Consider the following 18,954-nt stretch of genomic DNA (forward strand, 5'->3'; position numbering starts at 1 on the left):
GGCTGCGCTAGGAACAGAAAGAGCCTTCCTTCTCTTTTAATTGATTTTTTTTTTTAATTCTTTTGAGGCTTTGTATGTGTGATAGAGTGAACTTTAGTCGCCCATGTTTTCAATGACATCACAATAATCAAGGCTCTTAACTTCTTCCACGATTTCACCCAACATATTTTATGATTACCTAGTGCTGTGTTCAGTATTGCCAGAACCTAGGCACAAAATGATAGAAGTGTGGTCTAATCACAAAATCATTTGTAGTGTAGTAAACCAGAAACAAACAGACAAATAAATATACTGGCTGTTAAAATGTCTCCCCCAAACCGTGTGCAAAAGGAGTGGTTGCTACCTGGGAATTTGGGGGTACTGACTGGATCCTGAGGGCTCTCACTTCATCAAATGATTAATCTACTGATGGGTTCACAGTTTGATGGGCTCACAGGGGGCAAGGGAAACTTAATGAGCCCAGCCTAGGTAACACACAAGTTGATCCCTGAGGACGACATCTTGTTCTTGCCTACTCCTTGTCTGTCTCTCCCGATCCCTTTTCTCCCCTACTTCTGACTATAGTGGGATAAAATGTTTAATTCTAGTACACTCTCTCCACCCTAACATTTTGCCTCACCACACACCCAGAAATAAGGAGCCAAGATGGCATTCAAAATCCATGAGACTGACCCAAAGTAAATTGTTCCTACTGTGGTTGTTTAAATAGGTATGAGCCACACAGACTCAGGTTGAATGTTTGACCACAGGAAGTGGCACTATTAGGAGAGGTAGCCTCGTTGAAGTAGGTGTGGCCTTATTAGAGGAAGCCAGTATTCTGACAGCAGCTTTCAGATGAAGATGTAGAACTCTCAGCTTCTCCTGCACCATGCCTGCCTGGATGCTGCCATGTTCCCACCTTGATGATAATGGACTAAACTTCTGAAACAGTAAGCCAGCCCCAATTAAATGTCTATCTTTATAAGAGCTGCTGGTATCTCTTCACAGCAATCAAACCCATACTAAGACATCCACTGAATCCATTTTTTTTCTTATTTCTGTGACCAAATATCTAACAGAAGCAACTTCAGGAAGGAAGGGAATGGTGGGACGGCAAGGCAGCGGGGGGCTAGGCAGCCAGTCACATTGCATCATGCAGACAGGGACCAGAGAGAGATAAACATTTGTGCCCAGCTTATTTTCTCCTTTTTATCTAGCCCAGGACCCCAGCTTATAGAATGGTAATACCCACATTTAGGCACGGTTTTCCCTCAACAATTAACCTAATATATACAATTTCTTATAGACACATCTTAAGACATGTTTCCATAGCGATTCTGAATATTGTCCAGTTGCCAGTCAAAGTTAACTATCACACACACACACACACACACACACACACATGTACACACACGTACACACACACACACACACACACACACACACACACACACATGCGCGTGCGCGCAGAAAACCACAGATTACTTTAAGGAAAATATAGGAAAGATAAGCCTATGTGTATATTGGGACCAGAAGGAAGGCTACCATTTGGATAAGAGTTCTCATGGAACTGATGTTTAAGACAGTGTCTGAAGAATGAGTTGTAATAGTCAGGATGAAGAGAAATTTGTGTAAGAGAAATAAGAAAAACTGTAGGCCTTCAGGGAAGAAAACATATAGCTTATTATAGTATTACTACAAGCATGCACTTGCTTTTGCTTCACTAAATTCTATGGCTGAAAGCTGAGACTGGAACACCAGCCGGGCTTAAACCATCAAGGCCCTGACAAGGCATGCTAAAACATTTGACTTTATTGAAGTGTTGCTGCTGGTGGCACATGGTTTGAAGCTGGAGGGTGTGCTTTGAAAGCATACTCTAGTTTCTGGGTGGAGAATAGGAGCAAAGCAAAAAGCTTTATTAGAAGAGTCACAGAAGAGAGAGGAACATGTTTATATACTGTATTAGTCCAGGTTTTCTGAGGAACAGGACAGATAATATGACATATATTTGATAAAATATATACATAACACACATATGTATATATGTGTATACACACACACACATATTTGATTTAGTACAGTGGCTGACATTGATCCAGCTAGTGTAACAATGGCTATTTATCAAAAGGAAAGGCCATCCAGAGAGCGCCCCACCTTGGGATCCACCCCACATCTTCAGACGCCAAACCCCAACACTATTGCTAATGGCAAGAAATGCTCCCAGACAAGAGCCTAGTATGGCTGTCCTCTGAGAGGTTCCACTAGCATCTGACTAAGACAGACGGAGATACTCACAGCCAACCACTGGACTGAGCCTGGGGACCCCAGAGTTAGAAGGACTGAAGGAGCGGAAGGTGATTGTAACCCCATAGGAAGAACAATATCAATGAACTGGACCTCCCAGAGCTCTTAGGGATTAAACCAAAAACCAAAGAGAATACATGGAGGGATCCATGGCTCCTGTTACCTATGTACCAGAGGATTGTTTTACCTGGCATCAGTGGGAGGGGAGGTCCTTAGTCTTGTGGAGGCTTGCTGCCCTAGCACAGGTGGATGCTAGAGGGGTGAGGCCAGACTGGGCAGGTGGGTAGGGAGTACCCTCTTAGAGGCAAAGGGGAGGGAGGATGGGATGGGAGATTTGAAGAAGGGAGACCAAGAAGGGAGACAACATTTGAAATGTAAATTAATAAAGTAACCAATTAATATTAATAAAAAGAAAGGAGGAAAGAGACAGAAAGAGAAAGAGAGAAGAGAGAAAGAAAGAAAGAAAGAAAGAAAGAAAGAAAGAAAGAAAGAAAGAAAGAAAGGAAGGAAGGAAGGAAGGAAGGAAGGAAGGAAGGAAGGAAGGNAGAAAGAAAGAAAGAAAGAAAGAAAGAAAGAAAGAAAGGAAGGAAGGAAGGAAGGAAGGAAGGAAGGAAGGAAGGAAGGAAGGAAGGAAGTCCAAGAATCCAGTAGTTGTTCAGTCCATGAGGCTGGATATCTCAGCCAGTCTTCAGTATAATGCCAGAGTACTGAAATAGGCTCCAAGATCAGTGAAGGAATGGCCTGGCCAGCTAGAGCTAGCAGGCAAAGAGCTAGCGCTTCCTTCCTTCTTCTGCATCTATTAGCTAGGCTGTCATCAGAAGGGGTAGCCCAGACTTAAGTGGGATCTTCCTGTCTCAAGAGAGTTACAAGACAAATACTTAGACTGAGACTGTGGTATGGGAATTTGGGGAGCAGAATGAATTATGTCTTAGTGGTGAGATTAATGGTGCTTACTGATGAACTGGATGATGATTTATTTAAACAGCTCCCTTATTTAAACAGTAAGGTAGACAGCAGACGGTTCAATGGGGAGAAGGGATATGAATGCAGCTTCAGCCAAGTTCAGTGCAATCTTCCTTCCTCCTCCATTCATTTTTGTTAAGGCCCTGTTGACTCCAGTTTTTTCCTTCCTTTTCCCAGTTAAACATAATGTTAGAGTTTGATTTATTCCTATAGTGTTCCCTATTGTGTGTTTCTCTAGTCATGTCCCAAGCTAAAGGCCAACTTGGTTTTGTTTGCTTGTTTTGATTTGTTCTTCCTCTATAACCTTGTGATTTACACATCATACGCTGTTTCCATTGTTTCAGGGTATGTTCCAGGAACTGTCTATAAACCCACATGCACTTTTCCCGTGATCACTAAAAACATCTGTAAAAATTCTGCTTTTTTGTAATTACCTGCTCACTTGCTACAAAGAGGCTCCCATGCTTTTAGTCTTCTGATTCTCTCTCCTACTTCATAGGGGACTGCAAGTTTGGCCTGGCTGTAAAATAAATTTTTACCTTGTAACATTTTGGTCTTAGCTCCTGGTTTTTGACACCATAACAATCTATTTGGTTTTTGAGATGTGGTTACATGTAGCCCAGCTTGGTCCCTAATTTACTTTGTAACCAGGGGTTATCTTGAACTTCTGATTTCCCTGCTTCCTTCTACCAAGTGCTGGGAATGGTGCTATGCACCACCATGCCAAGTTTCAGTACAGGATCTCAATAAGGTAGTCAATAAGTATATCAAGAACTCAAAATAGAATTGACAAAGTCATGGGGAGGGGTGAAACTGTTTTTTTTTTGTTTTTTGTTTTTTAAAAAAAACAATGTGCAGAATGAGAAGCTTGTGACTTAAGTGAGGCATACAGGAGGAAGAGTTATTGAGACCCAGGTCAGAGGAAAGCCAAGAGCACATTAGGGTAGGCGCATATCCCTTCCCTTCTGTAATCATCCCTTAACCATTCAAGCTATCTCTGGGTAGTGACTTCAGCATCAATTTCATATTGCACACAACAATGGCCACTTTGATAATATGGCTTACTGGCAACTTATATACCTCTCTCAGAGACTGCAATGCTTTTTTTTTTTTTTTTTTTGGTTTTTCGAGACAGGGTTTCTCTGTATAGCCCTGGNTGTCCTGGAACTCACTCTGTAGACCAGGCTGGCCTCGAACTCAGAAATCCTCCTGCCTCTGCCTCCCAAGTGCTGGGATTAAAGGCGTGCCCCCCCCCCCCGCTACTGCAATGCATTCTTCTATCCTTTATTCATTTCTAAGGCATTTCCATATTCATATAATTGACCCCATCCATCAAGCAGGTGTATCATTTAATTTAATGAACTGAGTCTCTACACTTTAGTCTCAGACAGACTCTTCAGACCAGGCAAAAGGTAGTCAAATTCTTCCAAACAAAAGCATGGTCAGGCCTATCATAGCAATACCCCATCCCCTGGTACCAACTTCTGTCTTAGTTAGGGTTTTCATTGCTGTGCAGACACCATGACCAAGAACTCATCTCATAAAGACAACATTTAATTGGGGCTGACTTACAGGTTCAGAGGTTCAGTCCATTGTCATCAAGGTGGGAACATGGCAGCATCCAGGCAGGCATGGTGCAGGAGAAGCTGAGAGTTCTACATCTTCATCTGAAAGCTGCTATCAGAATACTGGCTTCCAGGTAGCTAGGATGAGAGTCTTATAGCCCACACCCACAATAACACCTATTCCAACAAGGTCATGCCTTCTAATTGTGCCACTCCCTGGGCAGAGCATATACAAACCATTTATTCACATAGGCCATTTTGCTCATTGCTTAATTTATTGTGTTTATACAATGAGAACTATTATCCCCAATTTATTGGTTGGTAAAACTAGGAAAAAAAATTTAATTGTTCTTGGTTGCACAGCAAACAGTGAAACCCCTTGCTGACATAAATCCTATGTTCATATAAGAGCATTTTTATTACATCTATTTTGTGTGTCCATGAATAGAGGTCAGAAGACAATCCATGAGGGGGGGTCTGGGTATTGAACCTAGCTCCTCAGGTCTCTTGACAGGCATCTTTTCCCACTTGAGACAGCTCACCAGCCAGCCCTGACTTTGTTTTAGAACACTGTTCTAGTTGTTTCTCTTTATAGTTAATACTGCTGCAAAGCTGATACAATCTAGATACCTAGTAGCAAGGACAGCAATCTAGTTAGATGTTTGGCAAACCAGAATGAAGCAAAAACTGAGAACTGCTATGTGAAAAAAAAAAAAAAAAAAAAAAGCAAAGGATGACACTGTGTACACGCGTATGAAAAACTTATATTTCACATAGCAAAGGGCTAAAAATAAGCCAACATGCTCGGGTTGGTTCAGTGTGGATAGTGGGGGATGATTTCCCTTTACTTTGAGTTTGTCCAAATTCACAAATGCACAGGACTATTTTAAAACAACAAAAAGTACACTAAGACAGGCACGATGCCTCAAGCGTGTTAACACCAGTTTGGCGTCTTCCCATTAAAGCTCCAAATCCCAATTTTAAACCTAAGTGCTGCCCAAAGAAATGGCTTCTACACTCTTCAAAGACACCTAGAAACTCCAAGAGTCAAAGGGTTTGACGATGCTCGTAATTTGTTTGTAGTCTGTTACAACTAGCCTATTAAGAGCTCACGGGGTTCCATGGTAACCGTGTACGAGATTAATAGCTCTCCAATAGATTTTTCAATGATTTAAAGAATGCCCAGCTCGTTTGGAATAATACTTGAAGCAACCACAGATGGTAGGAAAAGATGAAGCGCTCGCTCACAAAGACACGCTTGCCTCCAGAGCCTCAACTTTTTGCATTGTCTGCCCGCGCCGTGCCAAGCGCGGTGGTCTCCGGTGTCACTGTCACCGAACAGGGTGGACCTCTACTTGAGGGATCTTGGGGTACGCACAGACGCAATCTCGGTAAGGCGCTCTGAGCGCTGACGTTGCGGGCAGAGGAGAGGTCGGGGCTGAGACCGGGAGGCGGAGGCAAGCTGAGCTGGAGCTGGGAACTGGGCAGGCCTCCCCATAGCTGCCCGCCGCAGTACCAACGCCACAACCACCGCGGGTCGCTTCGAACACGCCCACGCTTTCTTGGGGCCACCAATACGCATGCGTCTCTGCGGCCGGCCCAAAGACTTCCGGGAAGCTGGTTCCGCCGTGCAGGGCTCACTTCCGTCCCGATCCGCGGAAACTGCGGCCATGGGTCGGGCCGTTCCGTTCCCAGGGCTCCGAAGGGGAGGGGGGAACCAAGGAATTGCAATTGTCTGGCCTGTCACTTTGTGAACGTTTCCTGCACGAGTAAGCTAATGTTTCAATATCTGCTAACAGTAACAGCTTGGGATGCCTTTAGGCGTCGATTTCCGCTCTCCAGTTGGTAAGAGTGGAAATGAACTTGGTGAAAAATAAAATCTTCCATGGAAAAGTTTTCCAGCACCAGCTCCTTTAGAAGTGCTTTATTATTTTTTTATGCTTTTGGTTTTTCGAGACAGGGTTTCTCTGTGTGGCCCTGACTATCCTGGAACTCACTCTGATCCGCCTGCCTCAGCCTCCCGAGTGCTGGGATTAAAGGCGTGCGCCACCACGCCCGGCTCTGGAAGTGCTTTATTTTACTCTTTGAAGAATGGTGTCTGTAAATCGGAACTCGGTCTCATTTCGGTCTCAGACGATGACCAGTATCTCCAACTTACTCCTCCCAGAATCAGAAAGCTTAATTCCCAGACTAAGCATACCATAAAGAACAGAAGGTCAAAAGGGGACCAGACGGATAGTCGGGCTGTTTAAATTAGGCCAGGTCTACGAGCTCTCCGCTAACCAATCAGCAGCAGCGAGACACACAGCAGTTTCCACCCACTACGGGAGCACATGGAGAATCAGCTCTCAGCCATGCACCCGACCCCTTTCTCCGCTCCCGTCTCCAGCAGGTCCCTACACTTACACACTCACGCTTGCACACACAACCAGCGCTCTAAGTGAATAAGGCCTTCCTCTCTCAACCCCGCCATGGCCCGCCCCCAGCCCCGGAAGTTACGTCACGCGCCCCGCCCCCGGACGCCGAGGTTTTTCTATCCGGATTCTTAGCGCGGACTCCCGAGCGCCGCTTTTCTCTACGTGCTCCGCACATGCGCGGCTGCCTGTCCCTTCTTCCTCCGCTTCCACTGGCGTCCACGGTTCGCCGCGCCGCCGCCAGCACCGCGGAGGAGTCGGCAAGTTCAAGATGGCCGCCACGGAGCCCCCGTCGCTGCGGGAGCAACCCGAGTAAGTGCACCGCGCGGGTTAGCCGGAGCTGGGCCTCCAGCCCGGCCGTGCGGGGAAGGACGGCGGCGGCGGCGGCGGCGGCGACCTGCGCGACGGGCGGGAAAGTTCAGGCCTAACGGCGACAGCCAAACTTTGCCTTGCCGCGCGCCGTGGGTGGTGCGGCGGGAGGCGTGGGAGCGGCCCCGGCTTTGCCGCCGGTGGGGCCGCGGCTGTTGGGGTGCCGGCAGCGCGGCCTGCTGCGCGCGTCGTTGCCCCGGGAGGCGGCGGCACGAGCGGCCTCTACAGGTCCAGTTATCGTGGTGGCTGCTGCTGTCCTGAGGTCGCGCCTTCCTGCTCCTCCCCGGGGGACCGTGGAGCTCTCCGATCTCCACCCGCGGCGATCTCCTCCCCTAAGGCGACCCGAGGGCCGGCAGGCTAAGCCCCGCTTTCCTAACGCATATGCTATCCTTGCGATCCTGCTGATGGTAAAAGCAGAGACGGGGGTGCTAGGGTCACACTTTTGACTGTCCCGGAAATTGTGCTAGCGAAGTCCTTTGCCGTTTAGTCTTCATTCCAACCACAACCCGGTATTTCTCTGTCCATTGGTAGCTTATTTCTAACTTTCAAACTTGAGGCAAAGTAAGGGAGACTACATGGATTTTGAGGCCTGGCAGTTTTTTGCCTTAGTTTATTTTTGCCTTTTGGAAGGGACATGGGAGAAGTATTAGGAATCGTTGCTACTTCTAAACCATTCTAATCTGTGTTTATCATTAAGCGAATATAGAAGTTTTTGAAGCCAAGAGAACACATCCTTTAATAAGCAAAAGGACTAGCTGTTGCTTAAATAAGAGCAGTGTTTTGTTTCCCACGTTTATGCGAGGAAAGCTTAACTTTAAAGAGAATACCACAGAAGACTGGGCGGCAACAGCAGCCCCCCTCTTTCCCCGTTACATCTGCATTATCTATGTTTTCAGCCTGTTTAGGAAAGTGTTTGATACCGTTTCCAGCAACTTGTGACAGAGGACGACTTTGCCACCAGATAGCTTGGTTTCTTTGCTGAGAGTCTAGTTCGGGGTTCCCCTGTCATTTGCTTTACTTAGCTTAACAGAATTTATTTTTATTAAGTATGTTTGAAAGTTGCATTGTTGTGACAATGGGGCTTAGCAGAGAACAGATAGGGTTTTAAGTAGACATAGCTTATTGTCTGAGTTCATGGTGTGGCAGTTACAGGATGTTAGTTTAGTTTGATGGGTGTCTTTGACTGTACAGCTGAGTAGTGTTCTGGTAATCTGAAAAGTTCTTGGTATTATGTCCATCTACTTAATTTGAGGGGAGAGTTCATTCACATTTATTTCGAGTATGAGTCAGCCCTATTATTTGCGTATTTAATCCTATCTTTATAAGCGTGGGTTTGTTTAAGCTCTGGCAACTGTACATAACACTGACGGTAGTTTTTAATTTACCCTCCCTCCCCCCACAGAAATTGTGTAAATGGGATTCTTCTCAATGTGTCCTATTTTTGCTAATTTGAAAATAATTAATGAAGTAAATAACAATTTGATATGAAAGCAGGCACTATGTGTGTTGCTGACCTAAATGGCTTGGAGTTACACTGAATAGCTTGTTAGTTACAGGGAAGCTATTCAAAATAGAAAATTAAGGACACACATATTACATAGTTTACATTTTCCTCAAAGGCACAAATGGCTTTTGTTTTAATGGCCTGTACATTTGTCAGCCTCTTTACTTGAGCATTTAAAAAAAAGTCTATTCAAAGTCACTAGGGACCAGGTACTATTCAAATCATTCAAATAGTAGCTCATTAATTCTTGTAACAATACTGTGGCGTTAGATACTGTTGTTGCTGGTATTTTATGGATGATGAAACTAACACAGAGAAATTAGGTAGTTTGCTCAAGGTCACACTGTGATAGACACATTTAACTTTGTAAATATGGTTCTAAAGGCCAGCTTCTGACTGTTGTACTGTGACTCCTTTTTCAGTTGCCCCTAAGATTTAAAATAATGTTTTTTGCCAATGTCCTAGAAAGATGGTTGTAGGGGGTAAGGGGGAATTAAGGATCAAAATAAGAACCTTTTGCACATGTTAATAAGCAAGTACTTTACCACTGAGCCACATTGTCAGCTTGAGATCATTGCGCAGGGCCTGACACTAGGAGTAAACCCAGAGCCTAACTGGAACTAGCCTAAGTTCTACCATGGAGATGTACCTCACTCCCCTGAGTGGGCTGTGTCTTTCAGGCTGGCCTCCCAAAGGTTGCATTTACAAGCATGCCCTACCATGCCCAGGCAAAGATGTGTTTTTGATGTGTGTTTACAATACATTAAAATTTAATTTCTGAAACATGATTTGGAAAAGGAAAAGCAGGAACCAGGTTTAAGACCAGTTGGTCTTTGGGAACCATTCTAACTCCTGACTCCATCAATTCTGTTTTAAAAGCATTTCAGTTTGGAAGAGAAAGTCATTTAGTTACTTCCTTTACATTGGACTTTGCTCAGTATTAACATATTTTAAAAGAATTGTCTTTTTTTTTTTTTTTTTTTAAATTGTCTAGCTTGCTTGCCTATAAGACATAAATTGAATACTTCCCAAATAAATTTATAAAGACTATCCTAGCTGGGCAGTGGTTGTGCAAACCTTTAATCCCAGCATTCCAGAGGCCCAGGTAGAGGTGGGCTAGTTTGAGAATAGCCAGGGCTACACAGAATTCTTGAAAAGCAAGGACGGAGGGTAGGGTGGGATTATCTGTTGATAACCAGGCATGATGTTGTATACCATACACCTTTAATTCCAGCTCTTGGGAGGCAGATTTCTCTGAGTTTCACGACAGCTACAGCTGTATGGTGAGGCCAAACAAGTCTTTGAGCTGCTTATGATGGTGCATGCTCATGATCCCAGCACTTGGGAAGCTGATGAAGGAGGAGTGAAAGTCCCAAGCCACATAGGGTTACCTCACCTTACCCTGCCCCTCACTATTCTATAGTCGACGAAAAGAAAGTTAAATGACACCAGTGGTAATTGATGACTTTATTTTGATGACACTATTTTGAAAGTGTTCTGTGTCCTGTGTTGTGCCAGATCCTCCCAAGATCTCAGTAGCTTACAGCGTAAAACTTAACAAATGAGCAAACTGTTGAAGCCTGAAGCGTCCTATGTTGTATGTACCTTAGATTCATCATTAGTCCTGGATGTAAATGAATGTTAACCAATGTAGGCTAGTAGTTTGTTGATAAGTACTTGTTTTGTGACATATTTGTTGTAGACAGGGAAGTATGCACATCCATTTGTTACATTGTAAAATGCAAATTTAAACAATAGGTTTATTTGTATAGAATTTATACAATTTTTGTTGTCCATGTAAACTATACAAAAAGCCATCATTTGTCTTAGCCAGCAGCTTTTTCTTAAGCTTTAAGAGAATTGATGTTGATATTCATTACTCTTTCGTTGTCACTTAGTTTATATACCCATTTCTTGTGGTACTGGTAATAAGGCCAAGGCTTGACACGTGCCAAGTATCTAAGTACTATGCCACTGAGGTGCCCTTGGAACCATAAAACATAATTCTTGTTTCCTGAAGTTTATTTTAAAAGATCATCTGAAAAAGAAGTTTGCTGCAGGAGTATATAGGATTATTTTGGAAATCCTATACTGGGTCATCCTAAGGTAACATTTTTCGTCAGAAAATTATTTGTAAAATTGTAGATTTTTTTTTAAAAGCTAGATTATATCATAATTCTTTTTTTTCTTTTTTTCTCCCCGAGACAGGGTTTCTCTGTATAGTCCTGGCTGTCCTGGAACTTACTTTGTAGACCAGGCTGGCCTCGAACTCAGAAATCCACCTGCCTCTGCCTCCCAAGTGCTGGGATTAAAGGCGTGCGACACCGCGCCCAGCTATATCACAATTCTTAATGAAACTTATTTCATGCCTAAAATTAAGTCCTTTACTAAGCTATACTTTAACATTCTATTAGCACCATTTTTAAAACAACAGGGTTTGTTTTTGTTTTGGTGGGGGGAGCAGAGTCAGTTACTTAAGGCACTGCATATTAAGTACCAAGGAGTACAGTGTGTGCACATAGAAATCTGGTAAGCACTAGGTGCTAAGGAAGCAAAAATCATGGTTCTTATGTAATTACCATGACCACATTTTATGTGAATTTAGTCTAATTGTTATACAAACCTATGATTTGTCTGTGTTACTGATTATCCAGTTCTTATGGCTGAAGAAAATGGCATTAGAGGAGCACCTTGCCCAAGGTTATAATAGCTGTGTTATGTGGGGCAGCATTTTGAGTCAAGTAGTTTGATTCATAATCATCTGCTTTTGATGGTATTCCTTACAATAATTAACTACCCTGCATCTCCACAAGGTATGTTTGAACAGATGTAGTTGTCTAATATGTATACAATAATAACATTTTACTTGGCGGGTAGTTAGTTCATGCTAAACGCTGTTACAAAGAAGCATTTAATATCTTTTTATGTAGGTACAGTTGTTTTTCCCATCTTACAGAAGAGATACCTGAGGTTACAGACACCTCATACTCTACTAACAAAAACTGCCCCACACTAAAACCTGAGTCATCGTAGAGACAGTTCCTCTGCACACCTCTTCAATGCATTTCCTTTCTACTCTCCAGCATAGCCAAAATTGAAGTGGGTAAATTTGAGGGTTCCATTTGTTTGATGCCATGTAGTGGCTATGTGTTTCACGCCTTCATTGATGTCCTGATAACTTCTCAAATATTCTGTATCCTTCTCCCCTACCAACTTATTGAAAACTGAAACCTAGAGGACAAGGCTGTAGACCCCACCTCCTGAGACAGTCCCAGAAATAGCAGTGCTCCTGTAGATAATCCAGCCCTGCTCTAACCCTGCAGTTCCTGTGCCCTTGGTTTCCCAGTGGACTTTCAGTTCTGTCTCACTCACTTTTGGAACCACATATATTTTGTCCTCTGGCCTTGTTTCACTTGAGAGGTAAACCTCCTTAGACCAGAGTCTTTATAGGTTTCATGCCCTAACCATCATGATCGGAGTGTGGTTTTCTCTACATGTCGTGACTTTTGCTATCTCTATTTGAAATGCTGTTTCTCTCCAAATTTTTTGCTCACTCTTGGATACTGTTAATCCAACTATTCTTTTTAGCACACATTCCTTCTCAGTTAACATCTTTTCTTCAATGTACCCAGGTAACAAATGGGTTGTACCCCCCCACACATACACACCTCTAACCCCCCCCCCCATCCCCTGGGATCTACAAAACACCCTTATTGACTCTTCAAATATGGGTTTAGATGGCCCTTCTGTGTTCCAGTATCCCCTCATTGGGTCTTTTGTCACTGGTACTTCTCCGTGTTATATGGTGGTTCTGTGTGGTGCTCCTTCCCACTGTACTGTACTTTCCCGTAGGGAAGTGACTATGCCCTTGAACATTCTTATTTTTCAGTCACCTTGCTGAATATCTGAATGTAGTAGTAGGTCATTTGAAAATGTTCAGAGACTGGTGAATAGATTCACGATTCCTTCTTTTGCAAGAAAACAACCAACTTCCACACAAGTACCAGGAATCTGTCCTTTGACGTCAGGTGAACTAAAGCTTCCTCCAGAATAGTGTTCTGGTCTAAACTGGAGACTATGTTGATTTCGCTTTTGGTCCAATTCTGTAGAAAGTAGTAGTGAAGTGCCTTCAGGGGAGAGAAGTTAATTCTTACTGGTTGTCAGCTATTTACTTAGAATGTTTTGACTCTGTTTACAGTGCTGGAACACAACACCATGTAAGTCAAGAAGGATCTGCAATGCTGTTGGGCTTGTATTTAATCTGGAATTATTGAACACTTCACCTTAACAAGATTGGGAGTCATAAACTCATTATAGCGAAAGCATTTAAAACACAGAATCTCCCTTAGTTCATTCTTTTTTATATAGCACCAGTGAATATGAACATAATTTGGGATAATAATTTTTATTTGAAATTTAGAGAGATTAAATAATTTGCTGAACAAATACTGGCTTAAGTCCTGCAAAGTTTCCAATATTAGATTACTGTTGACCTCCAGAGTCTTTTTCTGGTGGTTGTTGTAGATTGGTAGCTACAGACCAAGAGTCCTTGTCTCAGGGTTTTATTGCTGTGAAGAGACACCATGACCAAGGCAATTCTTATAAAGGCAAACACTTAATTGGGGCTGGCTTACAGTTTCAGAGGTTCAGTCAGTTCTTATCATGGCTGGCAGCATGCAGGCAGATACGGTGCTGGAGAAGGAACGGAGAATTGTACATTGTAATCCAAAGGCAAGCAGAAGGAGACTCTGCAGTCAGCCAAAAGGAGGCTCTCTTCTGCCTTAGGCAGAGCTTGAGCACCAGGAGACCTCAAAGTCCTCCTGCACAGCAACGTACTTCCTCCAACAAGGCCACACCTATTCCAACAAGGCCACACCTATTCCAACAAGGCCACACCTAATAGTGGGCCTCTTACTATGGGCCAAGTATATTCAAACCACCTCAGTTCTCATTCCAGCTAATTTTCTGAAGTCTTACATGGTCTAACGTGGGATTTTTCTGTTTGTGTTGTTACTACTGTGCTCTTCCGAAGCTCCTGGGGCACCCAGCCACTTTGAACTTACCCAGTATTGCTATTGCTTGTTTTCAAGTAGGGGTGTTTAGATTTCACACCAAGTAAACAGGTAAGATAATTGTTGACAACCAAGTTTTCTGAGCATTAGGTGGAAAAGATTAACTCCTCAGTATGTTAGTATCTATGCCTTATGAAAAGAATGTGAGTCTTTTGTATTTGTGAGAAGTGCTAGTTTAAAATCAAATTACTGGAGTTTCTGTATAACTAAAATTAAATTGGATTTTGTTACTGGTTTGATTTCTTTCAGTTAAATAATGTTTTTCAAAGCCATACTCCATAATATATTTCGTCTAATACTTTTAGATTTTAATTCAGGTATTAAAACAGGTTGTTGTGTCTCCACCACCTCAGCTCTGGTCATTTGCCTCCTTTAAATAAAATACCTGAAACTTACAACATTTTAGTGACTCGGTCGTGTTAACACTGAGATTCATTTTATCATTACTGTTGTTATAACTGAATGCTGGGTAAATATTGTGATTGAAAAATGTGCTTTGTACATTTATAGGATGGATGATGCCGATAATTCTGAAAAGAGTATAAATGAAGAAAATGGAGAAGTATCGGAAGACCAATCTCAAAATAAACACAGTCGTCACAAAAAAAAGAAGCATAAACACAGAAGTAAACATAAGAAACATAAACATTCCTCTGAAGAAGATAGGGATAAAAAACACAAACATAAGCATAAGCATAAGAAGCACAAACGGAAAGAAGTTATCGATGCTTCTGACAAAGAAGGCCTGTCCCCTGCAAAAAGAACTAAACTTGATGATTTAGCTTTGCTGGAAGACTTGGAAAAGCAGAGAGCCTTGATTAAAGCTGAGCTTGATAATGAGTTAATGGAGGGGAAGGTCCAATCTGGAATGGGTCTCATTTTGCAAGGCTATGAGTCTGGCTCCGAAGAAGAAGGAGAAATTCATGAAAAGGCAAGAAATGGAAATAGGTCCAGTACCAGGTCTTCCAGTACACGGGGAAAACTTGAAATTACAGACAACAAGAATAGTGCAAAAAAACGAAGTAAGAGCAGATCCAAAGAACGGACTAGGCATAGATCGGACAAAAGGAAAAGCAAGGGAGCTGTGGAAATGGTGAGAGAGAAAGCAAACAGGAGCAAGTCCAAGGAGAGGAGAAAATCCAAAAGCCCATCCAAAAGAAGCAAGTCTCAAGACCAAGCCAGAAAATCAAAGTCCCCTGCACTTAGACGCCGGTCCCAAGAGAAGGTGGGGAAGGCCAGATCTCCTGCCGAGGAGAAGATGAAGAGTGAGGAGAAAGGTAAAATAAAGGATAGGAAAAAATCACCAATTGTAAATGAAAGAAGTCGAGATAGGTCTAAAAAGTCCAAGTCCCCAGTTGACTTAAGAGATAGATCCAAAGACAGAAGGTCAAGGTCCAAAGAGCGGAAGTCTAAACGGTCTGAAAGTGATAAAGAAAAGAAGCCAATTAAATCACCTTCCAAAGATGCCTCTTCTGGGAAGGAAAATAGGTCACCCAGTAGAAGACCTGGCCGGAGTCCTAAAAGAAGAAGTTTGTCTCCAAAACAACGAGACAAGTCAAGAAGAAGTAGGTCTCCGCTTCTCAACGACAGAAGGTCTAAGCAGAGCCAATCGCCTTCTCGAACCCTATCTCCAGGCAGAAGGGCCAAGAGCCGATCCTTAGAAAGAAAACGGAGAGAACCAGAGAGGAGACGACTTTCTTCTCCAAGGTAACCTGTTTACGAAACAGTCATGCTTTTTACTAGCAATTTATATTTTAAAGGAAAAAGGTGAATATATAAAGGTAATTTTTAAGTGAGATAGTGATGGGTTTCATAACTCGATAAAATTAGTGCATTAATTTTATTAACACTAAACTTTTTTAAATCATAATTTATGTATGCTTTAAGAATAGTTTAATGAAGCCGGGCAGTGGTAGCGCACACCTTTAATCCAGCACTTGGGAGGCAGAGGCAAGCGGATTTCTGAGTTCAAGGCCAGCCTGGTCTACAGAGTGAGTTCCAGGACAGCCAGGGAAACCCTGTCTCAAAAACCCAAAAAAAAAAAAAAAAGTTTAATGACTATTTTTTTTTTAAGTTCCTGACTTAATTTAGCCTCTAACTTACTCAACCATTTAAATCTAAGCAGTTTTCTAGGTTAGCTCAGTGAGAGGGAGCCCTTCATAAACTTTTTTTTTTCCTTTTTGGTGGGGAGGGTTTTGAGACATGGTCTAATGAAAGAGCTGTGACTGGCCTCAAATTTAATACTCTCACTTCAGTCTTCTGACTGCTGGGATTGAAGGTGTGTCCCACCATCCTGGCCCTAATTTTTGCATAGTGTACAATCAAATGATTGACTTGGATCATAGAACTTAATTTGGGGAAAATAGGAAAGGTGTTTTAGAAACTATTATGTATAGGAATTAATCAAATTAGTCTAATTTTACAAAAGATGTGGGCTTGCAAAGATGGTATGAATTCCGTCTACTCGTTCCTATTAATGTTAATATGTTCAGTGTAACTCTTAAGTTGATGTTGAAGTTTCTGTCATCACATTCTGAGAACTTTTCAAAGCGCCATCTCAGGAGGCTGTTCCCCCCACTTGGGAATAGCATTACACTAACCCTGCCCCCGTCCTTTAGTTTCTGCTTGGAGGCTGTTAGGGTTACTGATCGGTTTTGTCTGAAGTGTTTCTTAGTCAGCCTTGGTATTCCAGTTTGAAAGTTTTATTAAAGGCCAACCTTAAGTATTTATTCAAAACACCCCTGCCTTTTTTTTTTTTTTTTAAATTGTAGAAGAGTTCAGATTAAAGAAAAAGCCAAATAATGTAGAAACCTTTACGTTCTTGGGCTCCTCAGCCCTCTAGAGCCCCTCACAATACATTTATATCCTGCTAGCCCACTTTATGTGCACATTTTCTTATAAATGGAGTCTTCCAATTTATCTCAAAAATAGATGGTATACTTTTTTTCTTTTTGGAAAACATGCTTTGATAACAGTGTGTATAAACATATATACACACATATACATAAATATATGTATCTTTTACAGTGTAGAAGTTCCATATTTGCTGATGAACATTACATGGGTTTATTTTTCACAATTGTGTACAGAGATATCTGTTGGTTATATTTGAGGCTTCTTCGTAGAATAATCATAGAAGTGGATTAGTTCAGTCTCCTTATATGTACAGTAGTATCTTAGAAAGTTCAAGTTAACTCTGACTTCCACATGTGTGCTAAGACACGCACCTGCCCTCATACATAAGCTAACAAAATAAGATTCTTAAACATAGAAATGTCAATATGCAGACAATTCAGAATGAGGAAGTAGGCTATTATGACCCATTTAGGAAAGTTACTTTTGAGTTGTACATAAAATTAGAGTTTCTTTTTAACATATAAATAGTCTTTAAATTCTTAAAATTTGAAGTTATGGGGAATAAACTTATTGTTTGCCTTCTCTAACACCATAATGCTAATGGGGTCATCTGACTTTAAATGGTGATTCAAAGTAATTTAGTCAGTTACTCGCATTAAGTTTGTGAATCTTACTCCTTTTAAATAGCAAACAGATTCTTTTAGTTTCGTCTATTTTCTCTGAACTTGCATTTGTTCCCTTAAGAACACGACCTCGAGATGATATCCTCGGTAGATGTGAACGATCAAAAGATGCCAGCCCTATCAATAGGTGGTCTCCAACCCGAAGAAGAAGTAGGTCTCCCATTAGAAGGAGGTCCCGTTCCCCATTGAGACGCAGCAGGTCTCCTAGAAGAAGAAGCAGGTCTCCTCGGAGAAGGTAAATATGAAGGACCAATGCTATTTTCTCCATTCCTTAACCTTTGACTCATTTTGAAACTTAAGTTAGCTGCATTTCCCACAGACCATTTTTCTCTGAAATATTTTAATTGTGATCCCATAGCTTCCTCTGCCAGCGTGGGCTACTACACAGTTTTCTTTTTCTTAATTTTTATTTTAATGTGCATTGGTGTTTTGCTTGCGTGTATATTTGCATAGGGTGTTAGGTCCTCTGGAACTGGAGTTACAGACATGTGGGTGCTGGGAATTGAACCTAGGTCCTCTGGAAGAGCAGCCAGTGCTCTTAACTGCTGAGCCATTTCTCCAGCCCAACACAGTTCGTTCTTTCTTTCTTTCTTTCTTTCTTTCTTTCTTTCTTTCTTTCTTTCTTTCTTTCTTTCTTTCTTTCTTTCTTTCTTTCTTTCTTTCTTTCAGACTGGGTTTCTGGCTGTCTTGGAACTCACTCTGTAGAACAGGCAGGCCTTGGACTCAGAAATCTGCCTCCCAAGCGCTGGGATTAAAGGCGTGCACTACCATCGCCCGGCTCCAACCCAGTTTTCTTTAGCATAGTTTCCTTTGAAATTTATACAAACCATTGGTCTTTAAGAATTCAGTTAAAGGTCTAGGGAGATGGCTTAGCTGCTCTTTCAGAAGACCCAAATTTGGGTCCCAACATTTATGTCATGTGACCACAACCACATGTAACTCCAGCTCCAGGAGATACAGAGCTCTCTTCTGGCTTTCCTGAACATGACAGACCTGCATACACACAGTATTCATGCATACAAACACACATAAGAAAACAATCTTTAAAATTGATAATTCTTAACAATTCTTTTAACTAGCCCTTGCTAAAAGGTTGTATAAGTCACTTGATTTCTGGTTAGGATTTTCTGACTAAAAGTAAACATCTCAACTCATTGTTAGAAAACATTGTATATAAAGTGTGTATTTTCAGGTTATTAAAAAATGACTTTTAAAACCTTGCATATATTAATCTGAACTTATGCA

At 42.0% G+C, this 18,954-nt stretch overlaps 1 protein-coding gene across 14 annotated transcripts in view; it reads left to right on the forward strand.

Annotated features, from left to right (window-relative positions):
* Positions 1 to 7,370: 7,370 nt before the first annotated feature.
* Prpf4b (pre-mRNA processing factor 4B) overlaps positions 7,371 to 18,954 on the forward strand; it is a 32,149-nt gene continuing 20,565 nt past the window's right edge. For all 14 annotated transcript variants that reach the window (XM_029547376.1, XM_029547377.1, XM_029547378.1 and 11 more), the window contains exons 1-3: positions 7,371 to 7,537; positions 14,681 to 15,877; positions 17,771 to 17,944. In XM_029547376.1, the coding sequence (XP_029403236.1) occupies positions 7,497 to 7,537; positions 14,681 to 15,877; positions 17,771 to 17,944 (1,412 nt within the window). In that variant the 5' untranslated portion in view covers positions 7,371 to 7,496. The remainder of the gene's footprint in view (positions 7,538 to 14,680; positions 15,878 to 17,770; positions 17,945 to 18,954) is intronic.

The sequence above is a fragment of the Mus pahari genome, chromosome 16 (genome assembly GCF_900095145.1).
Source record: "Mus pahari chromosome 16, PAHARI_EIJ_v1.1, whole genome shotgun sequence".
In the NCBI taxonomy this organism is placed as follows: Eukaryota; Metazoa; Chordata; class Mammalia; order Rodentia; family Muridae; genus Mus; species Mus pahari.